Source organism: Geotrypetes seraphini, chromosome 3, assembly GCF_902459505.1.
Source record: "Geotrypetes seraphini chromosome 3, aGeoSer1.1, whole genome shotgun sequence".
Lineage (NCBI taxonomy): Eukaryota > Metazoa > Chordata > Amphibia > Gymnophiona > Dermophiidae > Geotrypetes > Geotrypetes seraphini.
In genome coordinates this window covers 25600275-25622142 of record NC_047086.1, presented here as the reverse complement: position 1 = coordinate 25622142, position 21868 = coordinate 25600275, and the positions used below count along the sequence as shown (strand labels likewise).

The 21868-nt window shown below is 49.4% G+C and overlaps 1 protein-coding gene across 2 annotated transcripts in view; it reads right to left on the bottom strand.

The window, feature by feature from the left end:
- ORC3 (origin recognition complex subunit 3) overlaps positions 1 to 21868 on the bottom strand; it is a 172328-nt gene that overhangs the window by 123251 nt on the left and 27209 nt on the right. For both annotated transcript variants that reach the window (XM_033939886.1, XM_033939887.1), the window contains exon 5: positions 7292 to 7396. In XM_033939886.1, the coding sequence (XP_033795777.1) occupies positions 7292 to 7396 (105 nt within the window). The remainder of the gene's footprint in view (positions 1 to 7291; positions 7397 to 21868) is intronic.

Genomic DNA, 21868 nt, shown 5'->3' with positions numbered 1-21868 from the left:
GGAGACCACTCCCCGCGCTCGGCACCATTCCTCAAACAGACGCCAAACCCGTACCTAAGCCCGAGAGGTAGAAAGCCTCCGGGACCCCAAAAGTGTAGAGATCACCTTGTCGGAATATCCCTTCTTACTCAGGCGGCCCCTTTCAAGAGCCAAGCCGTAAGACAAAAGGGAGACGGGTCGAACATGGGAATGGGACCCTGCGTCAGAAGATCGCACTCGAGAGGCAGAGGAAGAGGATCCGCCACCAGATGCCTCACCAGATCCGCATACCACTGACGACGAGGCCAATCCGGAGCCACCAAGACCACCAGCCCCGGATGGCGAACAATGCGAAGCAGTACTCTGCCTACTAATGGCCAAGGAGGGAACACATACAACAGCCCCTCCGTTGGCCACGGTTGGACCAGAGCATCCAGACCCTCGGCCAGACCGTCCCTGCGACGACTGAAGAAGCGGGGTACTTTGGCGTTGCCACTTGTAGCCATCAGATCCATCAGGGGCTGCCCCCAAGCACGCACTAGCAACTGAAACGCCTCGGCGCCGAGACACCACTCTCCCGGATCCAAGAAGTGACGACTGAGGAAGTCCGCCTGAACGTTTTCTACCCCGGCAATGTGAGAGGCCGAGAGGTCCAGAAGATGCGACTCCGCCCAAACCATGAGCCGAGCCGCCTCCTGCGCCACCAGAGTGCTCTTGGTGCCCCCCTGACGATTGACATAAGCCACTGCCGTGGCATTGTCCGACAGGACTCTGACCGACTTGCCCAACAAAAGGGAGTGGAAAGCCAACAGCGCCAGCCGGACCGCCCTGGTCTCCAACACGTTGATCGACCAGGAGGCCTCCTCCGTGGACCAGGTTCCCTGAGCAGAGTGACCCAGACACTGGGCCCCCCAACCCAGGAGACTCGCATCCGTAAGGAGCACCGTCCACTGCGGAAGATCCAGACCCACCCCCTGAACTAGGTGAGGGGTCCGGAGCCACCAACGCAGACTGCAGCGCGCCAAGCCTCGCAGGGGAACCGGAACATCCATCCCGTGCCTCTGGGGAGACCACCTCCGGAGCAGAACATACTGAAGAGGACGCATGTGGGCCCGCGCCCACCTCACCACGTCCAGGGACGCCGCCATCGACCCCAGGACCTGGAGGAAATCTCGCGCCCGAGGACACCGGGACGCCAAAAGCAGGCGAATCTGAGACTGCAATTTGCTCACCCGGGCCTCTGGGAGGAAGACCTTCCCCAAGGAGGTGTCGAACAGCACCCCGAGGTACTCCAGACGCTGAGCCGGAACCAACCGACTCTTGGAAAGGTTGACCACCCAGCCCAGCGACCGGAGAAACTCCACCACCCGAGCCGTAACCCGGTAGCTTTCCTGCAACGACTTGGCCCGAATTAACCAGTCGTCCAGGTAGGGGTGTACCAGAATGCCCTCCGACCGCAAGGCTGCCGCGACGACCACCATCACCTTGGTGAACGTCCGGGGAGCCGTGGCCAGCCCAAAGGGAAGCGCACAGAACTGATAGTGCCGACCCAAGATCGCAAAGCGCAGGAAACGCTGATGAGAGGTCCGAATAGGAACATGCAAGTAGGCCTCCGTCAGATCGAGAGAAGTGAGAAACTCCCCCGGCTGAACCGCCAGAATGACCGACCGCAGCGTTTCCATACGGAAAGAGGGAACCTTGAGAGCCCTGTTGACCCCTTTCAAATCGAGGATGGGCCGAAAAGTCCCCTCCTTCTTGGGCACCACAAAGTAAATGGAGTACCTGCCCGTGCCCCACTCCGGGGGGGGCACCGGAACTACTGCCCTGAGATCTAGCAAGCGCTGAAGGGTCTGGCGAAAAGCCTGCTTCTTCCCCGGAGTCTGACACGGAGAAGCGAGGAAAAAATCCGGCAGAGAGCGGGCGAACTCCAGGGCATAACCGTCCCGCACCACCTCCAGGACCCACTGATCGGACGTGATCTCGGCCCATTTGGGAAAAAAGTCGCGCAGCCGGGCCCCCACCGGAACCAAGGGGGGCGCCGGCAAGGCGTCATTGTGCAGGACGGGAAGCGGGGGAACCGGCGGAGGGGTTCCCTGCCCCCCGACGGGCCCCCCGAAAGGGCTGCATGCGCTGGAAGAACCGACCCCGGGAAAACCCCGGAGACTGGAAAGAAGCAGCCCCACGCCCAGGGCGATACTTGCGAAATTCCCGCAAACGCCCCCGGGCCGCACCCCCCCGAGACGCCGGGCGGGCACGGTCCTCCGGCAAACGGGGAACTTTCGAGTCCGACAGAGTCTGAATTAACTTATCCAAGTCCTCTCCAAATAAAAACGACCCCCGAAAGGGAAATTTAGTAAGCTTAGCTTTGGACGCAGCATCCGCCGCCCAAGCGCGCAGCCACAACACACGCCTTGCGGCCACGCCAAAAGCCATGGACTTAGCCGAGATCCGCACCAAGTCATACAGAGCATCCGAGAGGAATGAGGCAGCCATCTCAATCTTTGCTACCTCCTGATCCACCAGAGACCAGTCGTCAGACTCTCGATCCAAGACCCGCTCCGCCCACCGAAACACGGCGCGAGCGACCAGTCCCCCACAAATAGCCGCCTGGACCCCAAAAGCAGAGACTTGAAAATTTTGCTTAAGGATGTTCTCCAATTTGCGCTCCTCAGAGTCCCGCAAGGCAGAACCGCCCTCAACAGGCACGGTATGCCGCTTGGAAATAGCCGAGACCACCGCATCCACGACTGGCGAAGCTAACGTAGCCCGATCCCCTTCAGGAATGGGATACAGGCGAGCCATGCTGCGCGCCAGCCGAAACGGCGTCTCCGGCGTTTTCCACTGCTCAAGAATAATATCCCGAATATCCTGATGCATAGGAAAAGAGCGGGAAACGGAACGGATCCCTCGTAACAGAGGGTCCCCCACACGCGGAGTCTCCGGCGGCGCGTCCTCAAAACGCAAAGCCGAAGAAACCTGTTGAATAAGGTCAGGCAGCTCATCTCTCTGAAAAAGGCGCACCACGGACGCCTCGTCACTGGAGAACGGGAAACCCGACAACCCGCCGCCAGCTTCCGTCCCCTCCAGAGGGTCCTGGAATTCCTCAGAAGGGTCCAGGTCCTCCTCCATACCGACACGTTCCTCCGACCACAAATCCTCGTCCCACGACACCCGCGGACGCTTGGACAAGAGAGGCGGCGGAGGGGACGTCACGTCAGACGAGAGAGGCAAAGCCGCAGGGAGCGCGGAGGAAACCCCACCCCCCGAGACCCCCTGGGCGCAACCGGGACCCCCAGCCGCCTGAAAATAGGCTTTGCATAAAGAAAAGAAAAAATCAGGGGAAAAACCCCCCCGAGGGTCCCAAGGGACTCCCTGCCACAGCAGGGGACCCAGCAGAAACCTGCCCCTGCTTAGACAAAACAGGGGGAAGGTCACCTGAGGTGGAAGACAAAATGGAGGGGCCAGACAGAGAAGATGGCGTCTTTCCCGCCAAAACAGCTCCCTCCACAGCCTGAAGCGGCTGAGAGACCTGAATAGTCTCAGCCGCTAAAACAGGCAAGCCGGCATCAGCTGTCAAAATATCAGCTGAGAGGGAATCCTCTAAAACCCGACCGTCGGCGGCTCGGGGAATCCCTCCGTGGGCGGACGGAGAAGACCGGGCTTCTCCACCGTTCCCTGCCGACTCGCGAGGCACCATCGGCGGGGAGCTCTGGGCGCCTGCAGCCGCTGCCGACGGAGCTCCTCCACCGCACCGGCCTGAACACCGCTTGCACAGGCCGGCCGCGAGTGCCTCGCGTCTGGAGCACAATGAGCACTTTTTCCCTTTAGAAGTGCTCATTGCTCCATACGCGACCTAGCTGTAAAAAAGTGCCGGTTAGTTGAAAAAATACAGTAAAATACAGTTTTCTTAAAGGGATACAACCCTCCAGACCAGCACTACCTCAGGATTTTTTTTTTTTTTTTTTTTTTTTTTTTTACAGAACAGACTCCACAGGCTCTCGAAGCAATATGCCTTGCTTGATTTAGGGGGCAAGGCTTACTGCTGAGGCTCCTCTAAAAAAATATGGGGAGGTGGAGGAAGTGGGGGGAGGGACCCCGCTCGTGACCCGCCGGGTTTGACACCCCCGAGGTCGGACGAACCCCCAAACAGAGTCCGTCCAAGCTCCGTCCGGCTAAAAACAGGGACAATAAACCTCTAAACAAATTCCAACAGCCCTACCAAGGGAGATGGGTACAGATCACTCAACACCTGCTGGAGACTGAAAGAAGACTGAGGGAAATAGAGAGGAGGGGCTAGGATATACTGTCCCAAAGTTTTGTTTTCAGTCTCCACCTGCTGGTCATGATTAGATATATACCCAATCGTAAAGTTAACCTCTACTGGTCTGGAGAGTGCTAAAGAACTGACGTTTCAGCCATCATGCTGTGGCTTTCTTCAGGGTATGCTGCAAGGTCTGCAGTGTTATGTTTGTTTATAACTCAGCAGGTATGTGTTGTATGTCATTACAATGCAAAACATGTCGCACTGTTTTCTGACTGACTGCTTTCATACAATGTCATCAATTTCCACCTTTCTCTGTTTTTATGGTCACATTTTTGAGAACACTATATTTATGATAGCCTATTACAAGTAGCAAAGTCATGCACATGCATGCACATATCAGAAATTTTTGAAATGGGAGTCCTTTATATATAAGTATGTTAAAAGGCATATTTTGATGTGCTTTTTATGTATTATTTATAAATTTGTTTGATTATTTATTATTATTTATGATTTGGTTTTAAATATTTATGATTTGGTTCTATCATGATCCTTTGTTATTTGTAGTTTCTACCCCTAATGCAGCCTGTTGTTAAAACGTGGCCATGCCTAATTTCTGACATTAATAAATCAAACTACATTAGTCATGGAGTTTTCTTTTTTTTTTCCTCTCTGCTTGGATGTGGTTGGGGAAGGGGGGGGAGGGTGTTCTCTTCTCTTTTATATTTGGTGACCTGCATTGCCATGTATTAGTTGTAATGCCATGTACCTCTTGAATCTTATGGAAACATTATTCTCTTTGTCTTCTTGTACTGATGTGCGGTCATCGCTTAAAATTACTGTACATAATATAGGTGGGAATTATAGGTGAGGAGGAATCTTCTGCTGTTTGGCACATTAGTTGTGTTTAGATTGTTTTTTGTGTTTTGTAATATCTTTATTGAAAATTAATAAAACCAGTTTCAAATTAAATCAAACTGCTTCATTTTAGAACTCGTCTGCTTATTTGTTTTTCTGTGTTTTGGAAAAAATCCAATTCATTGTTTGGGCCTTTTCTGTGACATCAGAATGCACTGTTGCATTCCTTCCTAAATTTATATTTAGTCACATTTTCTTTCTAATGAAATAAGGAGAAATTAGGTTCTTACCTGCTAATTTTCTTTCTGTTAGCTTGTAGACTGGTATAGTCCTTACGAATGGGTTTTTATGCCTCATTACTACCAGCAGGTGGAGACTGAGCACAAACTTGTATATCAGGCTAGAATTTGTCAAGCAACTCAGTCTGCCAAATAGCCAAGCAGAACCTAGGAAAGACTTCAACTGAAAACAGTATAACACACTCCGAACAGGAGTGGAAAAAACAACAAATACTTATAAACTACTGTTGGAACATGTGTAGAACTTAAGGCCAGGGGGGAAGCTGGAGGATGCTACAAAGAAGTGGGGGGGAGGGGGGAACATGCAAGTCTTCGTGTGGGGAGACCCTGGTGTAGAAGTACACAGAGAGAGGGAAGGAAGGGGGGTCCAAAGAGACGTGCATATGCCGGACTGGGAGGCGTGGTAGGAGGGGAAGAAATAATGGGTCTAAAAACAGAGAAGGAGAGAGATGGTGGACAATGGAATTTAGGGAGGGAAGGAACAGAAAGGGAGAGAAGTTGGACACAAGGGTTGGTGTGGGAGGGGAGGGGATAAAGATACTGGATAGAAGGGTAATTGGGAAGAGAAAGGGAGAGTTGGTGGACCCTGGGGTGGTGGGGAAGGAGGGAGAGATGCTGGATGAAAGGGTAGAAAAGGAGAGCTGGTGGATCTGGGGATATTGGGGTCCATAGCTACAGCTGTGGGGATGGAGATGAAAAAAAGAAAGATGCCAGACCTCCGGGGCAGGGAAGGGAAATGGAAGGGGAGGACAGAGATGGATGGTTAGCATGAAGAAAGAAGAAAACAACAAATGGGCAGGAGACCCTGGCAAAGCGAGTTATCAGAAGACGTCCTCTAGGCCTCTTCCAGGCTTTGCTCACCTTGCTCCTCACATGTCATTAAAACAGTCCTCTTCAGCCCTGAATTTCCATCTCAAATGAGTCATCAGCTTTGGATCCAACTTAAAACATGTGATCATGCCAATAGCAGGCCAAAGAGCATCTAGTAATACTGATAAACAGCTGAATTATGCCAAGCACAAGCTTTTCAGCCATTTTAGACGAGAGCGACAACTTCATAGAAACATAGAATATGACGGCAGAAAAGGGCCTTCAGCCCAACAAGTGTGCCCACTCAAATAACCCTCCCCCCTAAGTTCTTCTTTGAAGTGAACCCACATGTTGATCCCTTGTCTTCCATTTTAAAGTTAGCATCTGTCTCATTAATCCCGTTATCCCCAATTCATAATAATTAACTGTTCGCCTTCCCCTCACTAAAACTCTGTCACTCCAAAAGATTCCTTGACAAAACCTTCGCCTTCCAGGCCGCCAAACTGAACACATGGCTAGCCCAAATGGTCCTCGAGGCCCCCACCTACCTCGGATTTAGAAAATTACTTAAAACTCATCTATTCAATGGAAACGACCCTTAATCGCCCCCTCAACGAACCGAAACCTACAACTCCCCCTCTTCTGTACTCACCCAACCTACATTCCCCTTATTCCCCCTCCTTGACCTACTCCTTCCCTCTCTACCCAACCTCAACTACTTCGTTGCTTGCAACTCTGTTCAATTGTCATGAACCACTTGTAACTTGACTAACAAATGTGAACCGCCTAGAACTCCCTGGGTATGGCGGTATACAAAAATAAAGTTATTATTATTATTATAAAATTTGCTCCTAATAGGATTAGTAGCATGGAATGTTGTTACTATTTGGGTTTTTGCCAGGTACTTGTAACCTGGATTGGCCATTGTGGAAACAGGATACTAGGCTAGATAGACCATTGGTCTGACTCAGTATGGCTATTCTTATGTTCCCTTTCTATCAGAATACCACTGCTGGACAGCTATATTCATAATACAGAGAATATTAACTATTTGTCCATCTTTCTAAAGAAGTCAGGTGCCTACCTGGGCATTCTTTAGACTGTAGTGAGGCTACATATGGGGTAACACTCGCCAGGAGAATTTCCGAGAGACTTTTTAAGGTCACATCATGATCAGTGACATTTACACCTAGAGGACAAAAAGAATAATATGTTCAGGATAATGATCAGTACATAAAGGAAAAATTATGTCTTATCAGATAATTTACTTTCCTTTAGACCCAATAGATCAGTTTACTTGTGGATTATGTTTGTTAGCAGATTGAGAAAGAAAAGAAAGGGCACCATGCACATATACCGTATTTTCTCGCATATAATGCGCGCGTTATACGTGGTTTTTACATACCGTGCATACCCTTGCGCGTTATACGCGTGAGCGCGTTGTACAATTTTTTTTACATAGTTCCCCCCCCCCCGACGTCCAATTCCCCCCCCCCCCTGCAGGACCGCGCGCACACACCCGCACCCGCATCCCCACCCCGAAGGACCGCTCGTACGCACTCCCACCCGCACCCCCACCCTGAAGGACCGCTCGCACCCCCACAGCCTCCCGACCCCTCCCCCCCATCATGTAGAAGCTACTACCGGTGTCCTGCTGCTTCCTCTTGGCGGTCCCGACACCTGACACGATCGGGGCAAGAGGGAGCTCAAGCCCTCTTGCCCCAGCCAACCGCGGCACCCCCGACACGATCGGGGCAAGAGGAGCTCAAGCCCTCTTGCCCTTCCCGACTCCCTGACACGATCGGGGCAAAAGGGAGCCCAAGCCCTCTTGCCCCGCCGACTCCCCAACAATATCGGGCCAGGAGGGAGCCCAAGTCCTCCTGGCCCTGGCGATCACCCCCCCCCCCGCTAGTTGTTCGGGCCAGGAGGGAGCCCAAACCCTCCTGGCCAGGGCGACCCCCTACCCCCACCCCGCACTACATTACGGGCAGGAGGGATCCCAGGCCCTCCTGCCCTCGACGCAAACCCCCTCCCCCCAACGACCGCCCCCCCCAAGAACCTCCGACCGCCCCCCCAGCCGACCCGCGCCCCCCCTGGCCGACCCCCACGACACCCCCACCCCCTTCCCCGTACCTTTCTGTAGTTGGCCGGACAGACGGGAGCCAAACCCGCCTGTCCGGCAGGCAGCCAACAACAGAATGAGGCCGGATTGGCCCATCCGTCCCAAAGCTCCGCCTACTGGTGGGGCCTAAGGCGCTTGGGCCAATCAGAATAGGCCCGGGAGCCTTAGGTCCCTCCTGGGGGCGGGGCCTTGGGCACATGGTCGGGTTGGGTCCATGTGCCTCAGGCCCCGCCCCCAGGTGGGACCTAAGGCTCCCGGGCCTATTCTGATTGGCCCAGGCGCCTTAGGCCCCACCAGTAGGCGGAGCTTTGGGACGGATGGGCTAATCCGGCCTCATTCCGTCATTGGCTGCCTGCCGGACAGGCAGGTTTGGCTCCCGTCTGTCCGGCCAACTACAGAAAGGTAGGGGGTGGGGGTGTCGTGGGGGTTGGCCAGGGGGGTCGCGGGTCGGCTGGGGGAGCAGTCAGAGGTTCTTGGGGGGGGCGGTCATTGGGGGGAGAGGGGTTTGCGTCGAGGGCAGGAGGGCCTGGGATCCCTCCTGTCCATAATGTAGTGCGGGGTGGGGGTAGCCGTGGCCAGGAGGGTTTGGGCTCCCTCCTGGCCCGAACAACTAGCGGGGGGGGGGGGGGGGGGGATCGCCAGGGCCAGGAGGACTTGGGCTCCCTCTTGCCCCGATCGTGTCGGGGAGTCAGGGGGCAAGAGGGCTTGAGCTCCCTCTTGCCCCGATCGTGTCGGGGAGTCGGGACCGCCAAGAGGAAGCAGCAGGACACCAATAGGAGCTTGTACATGATGGGGGGGGGGTCGGGAGGCTGTGGGGGTGCGAGCGGTCCTTCAGGGTGGGGGTGCGGGTGGGAGTGCGTGCGAGCGGTCCTTCGGGGTGCGGGTGCGTGCGAGCGGTCCTTCGGGGTGGGGGTGCAAGCGGTCCTTTGGGGTGGGGGTGCGAGCGGTCCTGCGGGGGGGGTGAATCGGACGTCGGGGGGGGGGGCATCAGGCTTTCAGGGTGGGGACAGGACTTCAAGGGGGAGAGGAGAGTCGGGGCGGGCGAAAGAAAAGTCGGGGTGGCCAGAGGAGAGTCGGGGCGGGCGAAAGGAGAGTCGGGCAGCATGCACGGTATACGGGTGTGCGCGGTATATAAAAATTTCTGTACATAAATTTGTGGTTTTTTGCGCGCTATACCCGTGTGCGCGTTTTACACGGGTGCGCGTAATCTATGTGAAAATACGGTAGTTCCTCAGTATTTTGAATGACAAAGCAATGGTATGCTTGTTTATTTCTCACCTGCCCTTATCCAGGGCGAGTTACATATTAACATACAAAATAAAAGATTTACATTTATCATACAAAACACTTCAGACACTATAACAAAATTATATACTTACATATCAAATCAAATTACATATAACATACAAAACACTTCAGACACACTATAACAAAATTACATACTTACATATCAAATCAAATTACATATAACATACAAAACACTTCAGACACACTATAACAAAATTACATACTTACATATCAAATCAAATTACATATAACATACATGTCGCATCAACGACGGCATAAAATAGACCATTTTCTCCTCCATACTGGCTCTCAAGGCCACTTCCTGGGGCTCTTTTCCCTGGAAAAGGAGAGACTTAGAGGGGACATGATAGAGCCTTACAAGATCACGAAGAGCATAGAGAAAATGGAGAGGGACAGATTCTTCAAAATTTCAGGAACTACAAGAATGAGAGGGCATTCGGAAAAATTAAGAGGGGAGGAATTCAGAGCCAATGCTAGGAAGTTCTTCTTCACTCAAAGGGAGGTGGACACCTGGAATGCGCTTCCAGAGGGTGTGATAGGACAGAGTACAGTATTGGGGTTCAAGAAAGGATTAGATAATTTCCTAAAGGAAAAGGGGATAGAAGGGTACAGATAGAGGATTACTATACAGGTCCTGGACCTGATGGGCCGCCACGTGAGCGGACTGCTGGGCATGATGGACCTCTGGTCTGACCCAGCAGAGGCACTGCTTATGTTCCTTTCCCTGAGGGGATATGACCAAGGCATAAAAGTAGCTCTCAAGGACACTTTCCGACCGAGACATAAAAACAGCCTGCAGACAAATTCAACCATGTAAGAAGAAAGTTGCATACTCCACTGGCAGAAAAATAAATTGCAATGAGATAGTGTAAGGTTGAATACCACATCAGCAGCTATTGGCTTAGAGCTTAAGCAAGTAGGAGCCAAGGCATAATCATGATCCAAACTACCAGAAGGGAAGGCAGATAAATCCAAAAGAGCAAAACAAATGCACTGGATAATGAAATGATAGGAAAAACTATCCCTAAAGAGTAGCCAGAATTTCGAAGGGAGGGCTCATGGACTTATCTGTTGAAACTAAAGGCCAGTAAATTATCTGGAAAAAATATAATTTTCCTTCCTTATCATGCCAACAGATCAGTCCACTTTTGGGATGTAGCAAAGCAGTTCCCAAATAGGGTGGGAGTAAATGCGTACAAGCCAAGAGTCATAACTCTAGGCACAGGGAACTCAAATATAAGGGTAAATAAAAAGGAAAAGGCAAAATACATTTAACGGCTTTAATAGCATTAATTGTGAGCAATTGAACATATCACTTTTCCACTTTTCCCCATGCAAGACGATATATTTGTTGTATCGTTTAACTAGCTTCTGCATTCCAGCAAAGAAGAGGTTTTTCGGCTGCTCCTAAAGCCAGGTGAGCACCACTTCCTTTACTTCATCATCAGAGATGAATCTATGACCTCACAGTGTCTCCTTCAGTGAACTAAAGATCTGATAATCGCTAGGCATCAGATCTGGGCTGTAAGGAAGATGTAGAAGACATTCTAATCAAAGCTGCTGCTGTATAAGGATGTGGTCCCTCTACACAAAAGTGGAAGTAAGGAAAAAGTAGGGAATTACAGGCCGGTAAGTCTGACTTCTGTGGTAAGCAAATTAATGGAAACACTTTTAAAACAGAGAATGGTCAAGTTTCTGGAATCCTGTGGATTACAGGACCAGAGACAACATGGATTCACTAGAGGTAGGTCTTGTCAGACAAATCTGATCAATTTCTTTGACTGAGTGACCAGAGAATTGGATAGAGGATATACGCTAGATGTGGTGTATTTAGATTTTAGAAAAGCCTTTGACAGTGTTCCACACAGACGTCTAATAAATAAACTGAGTGCCCTCGGGATGGATCCCAAAGTGACAGGCTGGCTCAAGAACTGGTTGAGTGGAAGGCGACAGAGGGTAGTGATCAATGGAGATCGCTCTGAGGAAAGGGATGTTACCAGTGGTGTGCCTCAAGGTTCTGTTCTTAGGCCTGTTCTTTTTAACATTTTTATAACCGATATTGCTGAAGGGCTGTTGGGTAAGATTTGCCTCTTTGCGGATGATACCAAAATCTACAACAGAGTAGACACGGCGGATGGTGTGAACAACATGAAGAAAGATCTGGTGAAGCCTGAAGAATGGTTTGAAATTTGGCAGCTAAAATTGAATGCTAAGAAATGCAAAGTCATACATTTGGGCTGCAAAAACCCAAGGGAACGGTACAATTTAGGGGGGTGAAGAACTTATGTGCATGACAGAAGAGCGGTACTTGGGTGTGATTGTATGTGATGATCTTAAGGTGGCCAAACAGGTTGAAAAGGTGACGGCGAAAGCTAGAAGGATGCTAGGTTACATAGGGAGAGATATGGCCAGTAGGAAAAGCACAGTTACTTACCGTAATAGTTGTTATCCAGGGACAGCAGGCAGATATTCTCAACAGGTGGGAGACGTTACCGATGGAGCCCCGCAGCGGACAGCCTTGCAAGCAGACTTGCTTGAAGATCTTTGTAAGAAGCTTACGAGTGCTGCACTGCGCATGCGCGAGTGCCTTATTTATTTTTTTTAATTTATTCTGATTTTCTATACCGTTCTCCAAGGAAAGCTCAGAACGGTTTACATGAATTTATTCAGGTTCTCAAGCATTTTCCCCGTCTGTCCCAGTGGGCTCATAATTAGGGCGCGCGTCTCCTGTGAGGTACCTCAGTTCAGAGAGCTAGCTAAGAAGCCAACCAGGGGAGGTGAGTGGGTTGTGAGAATATCTGCCTGCTGTCCCTGGATAACAACTGTTACGGTAAGTAACTGTGCTTTATCCCAGGACAAGCAGGCAGCATATTCTCAACAGGTGGGTGACCTCCAAGCTAAGCATAATGGGATGGAGGGAGAGTTGGCAACTTAAGAAAAGAGATTTTATAAAACAGACTGGCCAAAATGGCCGTCCCTTCTGGAGAAAGTATCCAGACAGTAATGAGAGGTGAATGTATGAACCGAGAACCAAGTGGCAGCCTTGCAGATTTCCTCAATAGGAGTTGATCTGAGGAAAGCTACAGACGCCGCCATTGCTCTAACTCTGTGACCCGTGACTCGACCCTGCAGAGGGAAATCAGCCTGAGAGTAGCAGAAAGAGATGCAAGCAGTCATCCAGTTGGATATGGTTCGCTTCGAGACAGGATGCCCCAACTTATTCGGATCGAAGGAGATGAAAAGTTGTGGGGCTGTTCTGTGAGGTTGAGTGCATTGCAAGTAGAAAGCAAAGGCACATTTACAGTCCAAAGTATGGAGCGCTACTTCACCAGGGTGAGAATGAGGCTTTGGAAAAAATACTGGAAGAACAATAGATTGATTAATGTGAAATTCTGAGACAACTTTAGGCAAGAATTTTGGATGAGTTCGGAGGACCACTTTGTCATGGTGGAAAACTGTGAAAGGTGGATCTGCAACTGAGGCTTGTAACTCACTGACTCTTCGAGCAGACATGACGGCAATCATAAACACCACTTTCCAAGTGAGATACTCGAGATGAGCCCGATCAATTGGTTCAAATTCATCAATTGAGCCAGGACGACATTGAGATCCCAGACCACTGGAGACGGTTTGAGCAGTGGTTTAATATTGAAAAGTCCTTTCATGAAGCGGGAAACCACAGGATGTGCAGACAGAGGTTTCCCATCAACAGGCTGATAGAAAGCAGCAATCGCACTGAGATGGACTCGTATAGATGTAGACTGGAGGCCAGAGTGTGATAAGTGAAGTAAATAATCCAAAACAGAAGACAAGGAGGAAGACATTGGCTCCATTTGGTGAGTAGTACACCAAGCAGAAAATCTAGTCCATTTCTGACCATAACACTGCCTAGTGGACGGCTTTCTGAAAGCCACCAAAATGTCCTGTACAGATTGAGAAAACTGTAGAGAGGCAGTTAGGTTGAAAGGTACCAAGCTGTTAAGTGTAGAGACTGCAGGTTGGGATGAAGTAAGGACCCTTGACTCTGAGTAAGCAGAGAGGGGAAAAACTGGTAGAAGCAGAGGCTCCCTGGTGCTGAGCTGAAGTAGAAGGGAGAACCACGGTTGTCTGGGCCACCAAGGAGCTATCAGAATCATGGTGGCAGGTTGCGACTTGAGCTTGACAAGAGTCTTGAGAATCAGAGGGAATGGAGGGAAGGCATAGAGAAACTGACCCGTCCAGTCCAGGAGGAAAGCATCTACCTCGAGGCGCTGGGGAAAGTATATCCGGGAGCAGAACTGAGGCAGCTTGTTGTTGAGGGAAGACACAAAGAGGTCTATCTGAGGGGTCCCTCATTGAGCAAACACCTGACGTAGAGGCAAGGAACTGAGTGTCCATTTGTGAGGTTGCAGAAGACTCAATTTGTCCGCCAGACAGTTGTGCTGACTTTGAATGTATACAGCTCTGAGAAAGATGTTGTGATGAATTGCCCAATCCCACAGATTCAGAGCTTCTTGACAAAGGGAGTGAGATCCCGTGCCTCCCTGTTTGTTGACATTAGTACATGGCGACTTGGTTGTCTGTCCGGACAAGGATTACTTTGTTGTGAAGATGTTGAAAAGCTTTGAGAGCATTGAAAATCGCTCTGAGTTCCAACAGATTGATGTGACAGAGACGGTCTGCGGGAGACCAATGGCCTTGTGTACGGAGATCGTCTAGATGGACTCCCCATGCGTAGATTGACAAGTCTGTTGTGAGAACCTTCTGATGAGAGAGTGTGGAACAGCAAACCTCTGGAAAGATTGGAAGAGAGCATCCACCAGTGGAGAGACTGTCTCAAAGGAGTTACCGTAATCTGTTGAGAAAGAGGGTTGGTAGCTTGTTGCCACTGAGATGCCAGGGTCCACTGAGGTATGCGAAGGTGAAGTCTGGCAAAAGGAGTCACATGAACTGTAGAAGCCATGTGACCGAGTAGAATCATCATTTGTCTCGCTGAAATTGAGGTGAAATGAGACACTTGATGGCAAAGGCGAATGAGGGCATCCTGAGTTGTTTGAAGCAGGAACGCTCTGAGATGGACAGTGTCCAGAGTGGCCCCGATGAACTAAAGAGACTGAGATGGGGGTCAACTGGGATTTTGGAAAGTTGATTTCGAACCCCAGACATTGGAGGAACATAATAGTCTGTCGGTTCGCTGCAATAATCCCTTGTTGAGAGGGGGCTTTGAGGAGCCAGTCGGCCAGGTATGGAAAAACTTGAAGACCCTGGGTACAGAGAGCTGCAGCCACCATCACCAGACACTTCGTGAAGACTCTGGGGAATGAGGCGAGTCCGAAAGGAAGAACTCTGTATTGTAGATGAAGATTCCCCACCCGAAATCTTAAATACTTGCGAGAGGCTGGATGAATCGGGATACGAGTGTAAGCCTCTCTGAGATCCAGAGAGCATAGCCAATCTCCCTGATTCATCAGGGAATACAAAGTTGGCAAAGAAAGCATCCGAAACTTCTCTTTGATTAGAAATTTGTTGATGGGTCTGAGGTCCAGAATGGGTCACAAATCCCCCGTCTTCTTTGGGACTAGAAAATAACAGGAATAAAAGCCCATGTCCCGTTGGTTCAAGGGAACCTCCTCGACAGCTCGAAGGCGAAGAAGAGCCTGAGCTTCCTGAAGAAGAAGGGGAAGTTGTGACGAATTGGAAGGACACTCTCTTCGAGGGCAATATGTGGGCACCTGAAGATAGTGAAGTGAGTATCCCTCCCGAAGGATGGTGAGAACCCAGAGATCTGAGGTGATCATCTCCCACTGGTGATAAAAATGGTGAAGACGATCTCCGATGGGCAGAAGAGAAGTCTGTTGGAGTGAGGCCGGTATGCTCAGACTGGGAATGTCAAAAAGACTGAGCTGGTTTAGCCGCAGCAGCTTTCTGCTGTCATTGTTGCTGTGGGGGTCATCTAGGCGGAGGCCTGGAGAAAGCTGGTGTCGTTTTTTGAGGATAACGACGTGGTGGATGCTTGTATGGCCAAGCAGGAGTCTTAGGCTTTGTCCGAATCAACGAAGCAAAGAGCGCTCATGTGAAGAAAGTCTGATCAAACTGCGCTTACATTCTCTTGAAGAACGCAGAGAAAGGGGGGACATGATAGAAACATTTAAATACATCATGGCCCACATCAAAGTGGAGGAGGAAATCTTTTTTTTAAAGGGTCCCACGGCGACAAGAGGGCATCCACTAAAACTTAAGGGAGGAAGATTTCATGGTGACACCAGGAAATACTTCTTCACTGAACAGGTAATTGATCGATGGAATGATCTTCCCCACCAGGTGGTCGAGGCCAGTAACGTGCTCGACTTCAAGAGTCGATGGGACAAACAAGCGGGAGTACTACGAAGTTATGCTCAATCGATAGATACTCCAGGGAAGAAGGGTCCTTGAGCAGGCAGACTAGTTGGAGGGAGGGTTCTCGAGTGGGCAGACTTGTTGGGCCATGGGCCCTTTTCTGCCGTCATATTCTATGTTGAGAGAGGCGCTTTGTAGCAGCTTCAATGGAATCGTCAAAAAGTTCATTTCCCTGGCAAGGCAAGTTCGCTAGACGGTCCTGCAAATTGTGATCCATATCAACAATGTGGAGCCAAGCGAGGCGACGCATGGCTACTGCAAAAGCAGAAACTCTGGAAGAGAGCTCAAAGGCATTGTACGTGGCTTGCAGCATGAAGAGTCGAAGTTGTTACAGAGTTCGAATAATCTGTTTGAATTCTGGAAGACACTGCTCCTCAAGAGCCGGATAAAACTTAGGCATTATTTTGAGGAAGTGATTAAAATAAGCAGTGAAAATGTAATTGTAATTGAGAATTCTGTTTGCCATCATGGAATTCTGATATAGCCTACGGCCAAACTTGTCCATGGTACGGCCCTCCCTGTCTGGAGGGACCGCAGCATAAAGCTTAAATGGTTGAGCTTTCTTTGATGAAGATTCCACAACCAAGGACTGGTGAGATAATTGGGATTTCTCAAACCCCTTACAAGGTACGGTGCGATACCTGGATTCCAGCTTAGATGGTATGGCCATAATAGAATAAGGGGTTTCCATATTCCTTAGGAAAGTTTGTTTTAAGATAGGAGTCATAGGAAGCCTCAAGGTCTCCTTGGGTGGATGAGGCAACTCCATGTCGGCCAAGTACTCAGGAGTGTACTTGGAATCAGAGTGGAGATCCAGCTGAAGAGCTTTCCCCATGTCAAAGACAAATCTCGCAAATGAAGCAGACTTCAGGCCCCTCAGGAGAAGGAGAGCGAGACTTAGGAGCTGCCGAATAGGAAGGAGAAGCCTCTCTGGAATATTGAAAAGGAGGCTCAGAGTCCAGCAGCATAGTCACCGAGGAAGCTCCACTACTTGTGACGGGGGAGTGAAAGAGTGCCTGCGCTTGAGAAGCCTCGATGGTGAAGTTCCCAGGGTCCGAGGAACAGAGTGGGTTGAGGTAGGAGGAGAAGGCTTCCTTGGAGGCGGTCTCGATGGAGGAGTCTTCGACCTGGATAGACTTCGAGGAGAAGCAGCCAGTGTAGAAGCTTTGCAGACCGAGACTTATGTTTAGGTTTTGAAGGAGCTTCACGGCCTTCGATAAACAAGGCATAGAAGACTCAGTACTTGGGAAGGGGAAGAGTCCTTTTGCTGAAGAGAAGACTCCTGACTCCGCTTGGAAGTAAGATGCCTTGAATGCCTCGAGTGATGCCTCGATCGAGGTTCAGGAGAATCTGCTCTAGGAGGAGGAGGAGGCGAGGAATCACTGGATGACAAGCGACGAGACTTCCGAGGCTTGCCTCGAGGTGCTTCGACAGGAGGCTCAGACTAGCTTATAGGAAGCAGGGTCGAGGCTGGGACAAGTTGAGCCAGGACCGAGGAAATCTGCGTGGTCAAAATGGCTTTCAACATGTCCTCAAACAGAGGCACCAAGGTCTCGAAGGTGCATCAGTGCGCTCCAAAGAGGGCGACCTCGAAGATGAGTATTCCCTATGTTTGGAGGCACGCTTAGCTGGAGGTCTTGTAGAGGCTGGCAGGACCGTGGGCACGACCTGGGATGCCTGAGACTCTGGAGGCTTCTTAGGAAGGGTGCCTGAAGGAGAAACAGGAGACTTACCCACAGACGAAGCCTTAGGAGGGACCGCAGTCGAGGCCTTCGAGATTGAAGTGGTCGAGGCCGAAGTCGAGGGCTTAGTTGAAGCCTCTACGGGGTTCAAGGCCGCTATGGGGTTCGAGGCCGTGGTCTTAGAAGACGAAGCCGTCCCTGAGGTCTAAGCCCGATCAACAGACTGCTCCATAGTGCCAAACAGTTGAAGGAGTTTAGCACGGCGTCTGCGAAGGGCTCGAGATTGAAGGGTAGCACAGCGCGAACAAGTGTCGAGACAATGTTTGGGACCCAGACAAACAATACACCAACGATGAGGGTCGGTGACTGAAATAATCTGGCCGCATGGGCTACACTTTTTAAAACTGGTAAGAGGCCAGGACATAGGAAAAAAGTAGCCGCGAAGGAATGAGGTTTGGGGGCCTGGCCTAGGCCCAAAAGCCGCTGGCCGATAAAGGCAAAAGAAAAAAACATTTTTTTTAAAAGAAAGAAAAGGTAGAAAACGCGCGGGCACAGCGACTAAAGAAAATAACAAAGCCGCAGTGTGAGAAGGCAACGAAGAGCTGCAGAGCTGAAGTGAACAAGACTTCTTGGCTCCGCGGAAAACGCTGAACTGAGGTTCCTCACAGGAGACACGTGCCCTGACTCGGGCGGGAAGGCACTCGCGCATGCACAGTGCAGCACTTGTAAGCTCTTACAAAGATCTTCAAGCAAGTTTGCCCGCTGCGGGGCTCTGTCAGTGACGTCACCCACCTGTTGAGAATATGCTGCCTGCTTGTCCTGGGATAAAAGGAGGTATTGATACCCCTGTATAAGACTTTGGTGAGACTCATTTAGAACAGTGTTTTTCAACCGCTGTTCCGCGGCACACTAGTGTGCCGCGAGATGTTGCCTGGTGTGCCGCAGGGCTGCCATCAGGGCAGTACTACCAGTCCTGCATTCAGGGGCCCGGAGCTGATAGGGGGCCCGAGGCAGGGGCGCCAGTAGCTCGCCAAGGCAAAGTGAGTCGATCACCCAGGACTCACTTTGTCTTGGCGATCTAATCTATCGAGCCGATAAGTCTTCTTCTCCCCGACGTCAATTCTGCAGTCGGAGAGGAAGTTCGGGCCAGCCAATCGCTGCCTGGCTGGGCGGAACTTCCTCTCCGATTGCAGAATTGACGTCAGGGAGAACATGCTTCGGCGTCGGCTTTGGGGCCTGTTATCCATTGGTGGGTCCTGTTCCCCGATGGCAGCGGCAGTGGCTTAGGGAACGGCAGGGAGAAAGAAAGAAAGGGGGCAGGCAGGGAGACAGAAGGAAAGAAGAGAAACAGAAAAAAAGAAAGAAAGGTCAGGGAGAGAGGAAGAAAAAGTTGGGGGAGGGAATGAGGTGTGGAGGAGAGAAAGCATACAGGCTGATAGAAGGGAAGATTGGATGCACAGTCAGAAGAAGAAAGTGCAACCAGAAATCACCAGACAAGGTAGGAAAAATGATTTTATTTTAAATTTAGCAAAGTGGAGGCAGTATTACCACAGTTTTCAAAGGAATTTGCCCAAATAACTTAATAGTTAACTGGGTAAATTCCCAGAGATGAAAACTTCCCTTCACTTACTATGCACAGTTCTGAATTTATATCTGCTGTCTATATTTTACAATATGGTCACCTTTTACTAAACCGCAATAGTGGTTTTCAGCACAGGGAGCCTATGAGCGCGCTGGGCATTCAGCGCAGCTCCCTGCGCTAAAAACTGCTATTGTGGTTTAATAAAAAGGATGGAGGGTATATTTGTCTATTTTTGTATGCTATAAAAACCAAATACAGAGAGAGACTGAGAGCTGTTGACGAAGAGCTACGTGTGTGTCTTTCTTCGATTCCAGCCAGAATATCAGCTTTGTGTTCAGCCAAACAGGCCCAGGTTTCGCACTGAATAAAGTATTTTATAATTTTTCACTATTCTGTTTACTTAATATTTCATAATAAAGTAATTATAAAATACTTTATTTGTGTTTATTTGATTCCTATTCAAGAGAATTACTTTATATATAGTCAATATAGGCACAGAGTTAAATTTTTTAACATTTTCTAATGGTGGTGTGCCTCGTGATTTTTTTCATGAAACAAGTGTGCCTTTGCCCAAAAAAGGTTGAAAAACACTGATTTAGAATATTGTGCACAATTCTGGAGACCGCACCTTCAAAAAGATATAAAAAGGATGGAGTCGGTCCAGAGGAAAGTTACTAAAATGGTGCATAGTCTTTGTCATGAGGCATATGGGGACAGGCTTAAAGATCTCAATCTGTATACTTTGGAGGAAAGTCAGGAGAGGGGGAGAGATGATAGAGATGTTTAAATACCTATGCGATGTAAATGCATATGAGTTGAGTCTCTTTCATTTGAAAGGAAGCTCTGGAATGAGAGGGCATAGGATGAAGTTAAGAGATGATACGCTCAGGAGTAACCTAAGGAAATACTTTTTTACAGAAAGGGTGGTAGATGCGTTGAACAGTATCCTAGAAGAGGTGAGGGAGACAGAGACTGTGTTTGAATTCAAGGGGGTCTGGGATAGGCACATGGGATCTCTCAGAGAGAGAAAGAGATAATGGTTACTGAGGATGGGCAGACTAGATGGGCCATTTGACCTTTATCTGCCATCATGTTTCTATGGTGAAGCAAGACTGACCGATAACAGTGTCACAGTTGGCTGTAAATGTGGATATCAGCTATGGATCTGCATTTGCTATAAGGCACGATGACTTGGGATACAAGAAAGTCTGCGCATGATGGGTTCCCAAACAGCTTATTGCTCTGCACATGCAACAGCATGTGGAGGTTGCGACCCGACTCCTGAGAGGATATGAAGAAGATCCGAGTATTCTAGAGAGAATTGTCACTGGTGACAAAACATGGGTGCATAATTATGACCCAGAAAGAAAAAGACAAAGCATGGAGTAGAGACAAATGTCTTTTCCAGCGAAAAAAAATTAAAATGTTGGCTCTCTTCCAAGAAAATCATGTTAACCTTCTTTTGAGACATGAAGGCTATTCTGGTGCATTTCCAAGTTCATGGCAAACAATGAATAGTGAAAATTACTGTGCATTGCTGCAAAATGAACTTATACATGTTATTGCTGCTTTGTGTACTGCTTGTTATCATGTACCGTATGAATGAACATTGCAGCTTTGTATTACCCTCTTGTATCTTGTTATAAGCTGCTCAATAAAAAATGATTTAAACAAAAATGCATCAAGATTGATTTTAATAGCAAGCTATTTAAAACTATACATTCTGGGATCATTTCTACAGTGTGTATCTAGAGAAATGTTTTTGAAGGAATTCTTACAACTTTTAACATTTTGAAAATTCCATATTCTTAGAATTTCCTGGGCTATTATTAGAAACAATGGATTTTCAGAAGTCTAAGGTGGGCTATTAATTATTATTATTATTATTATTAGGTTCTTATATCCCGCCATACCCAAAGAGTTCTAGGCGGTTTACATTCGTTACATTAGGATCCGGTCTGAACCCGGATTTACAAAAAATTTTTTCGGAATTGCAGGTAGCGCGGAAGGAGGCACAGGTTTATCGTAGTTGGGTTAGAGGATAAAATGGAGGGAGTGGGAAACCAGAAGAGGGGGGGGGAGAGGGAGGTGGGGGTGGGGGGGGTTGGAGTGTATGCGGGGAGTAAGGACTAAGGGTCTTGTTCGCGGAAGAGGTGTGTTTTGAGAAGTTTTCTGAAGTCTAGGTAGGTCGGGGCCTCTAGCATCATTTGGGCTAGCCAAGGGTTCAGCTTGGCCGCCTGGAAGGCGAAGGTTTTGTCGATGAATCTTTTGAGCTGGCATGATTTAATGGAAGCATCATGTCTCTCCTCTACCCTGCTCCCCCATGGTAAGCAATACTGCTCTTCTCCACTCCACCCCCCCCACCCCAATGACCGGATCTCTCTCCTTAACTCTCCTCACAGTTATGGTGCTTGGCTGGTGCAGGGCCTCAAGCACTTGTGCATGCTCAATGCCCCATACTGACCCAGTGTCAGAACTAAGAGTGGAGAGCAATTCCTGTTACTGCAAATTCTGGATGGCAGGCTATTCGATGAATCTAAATTTGTTTTTCAAGACGAAATTGACAGGGTGTTTCAAAGCTGAAACAGAGGG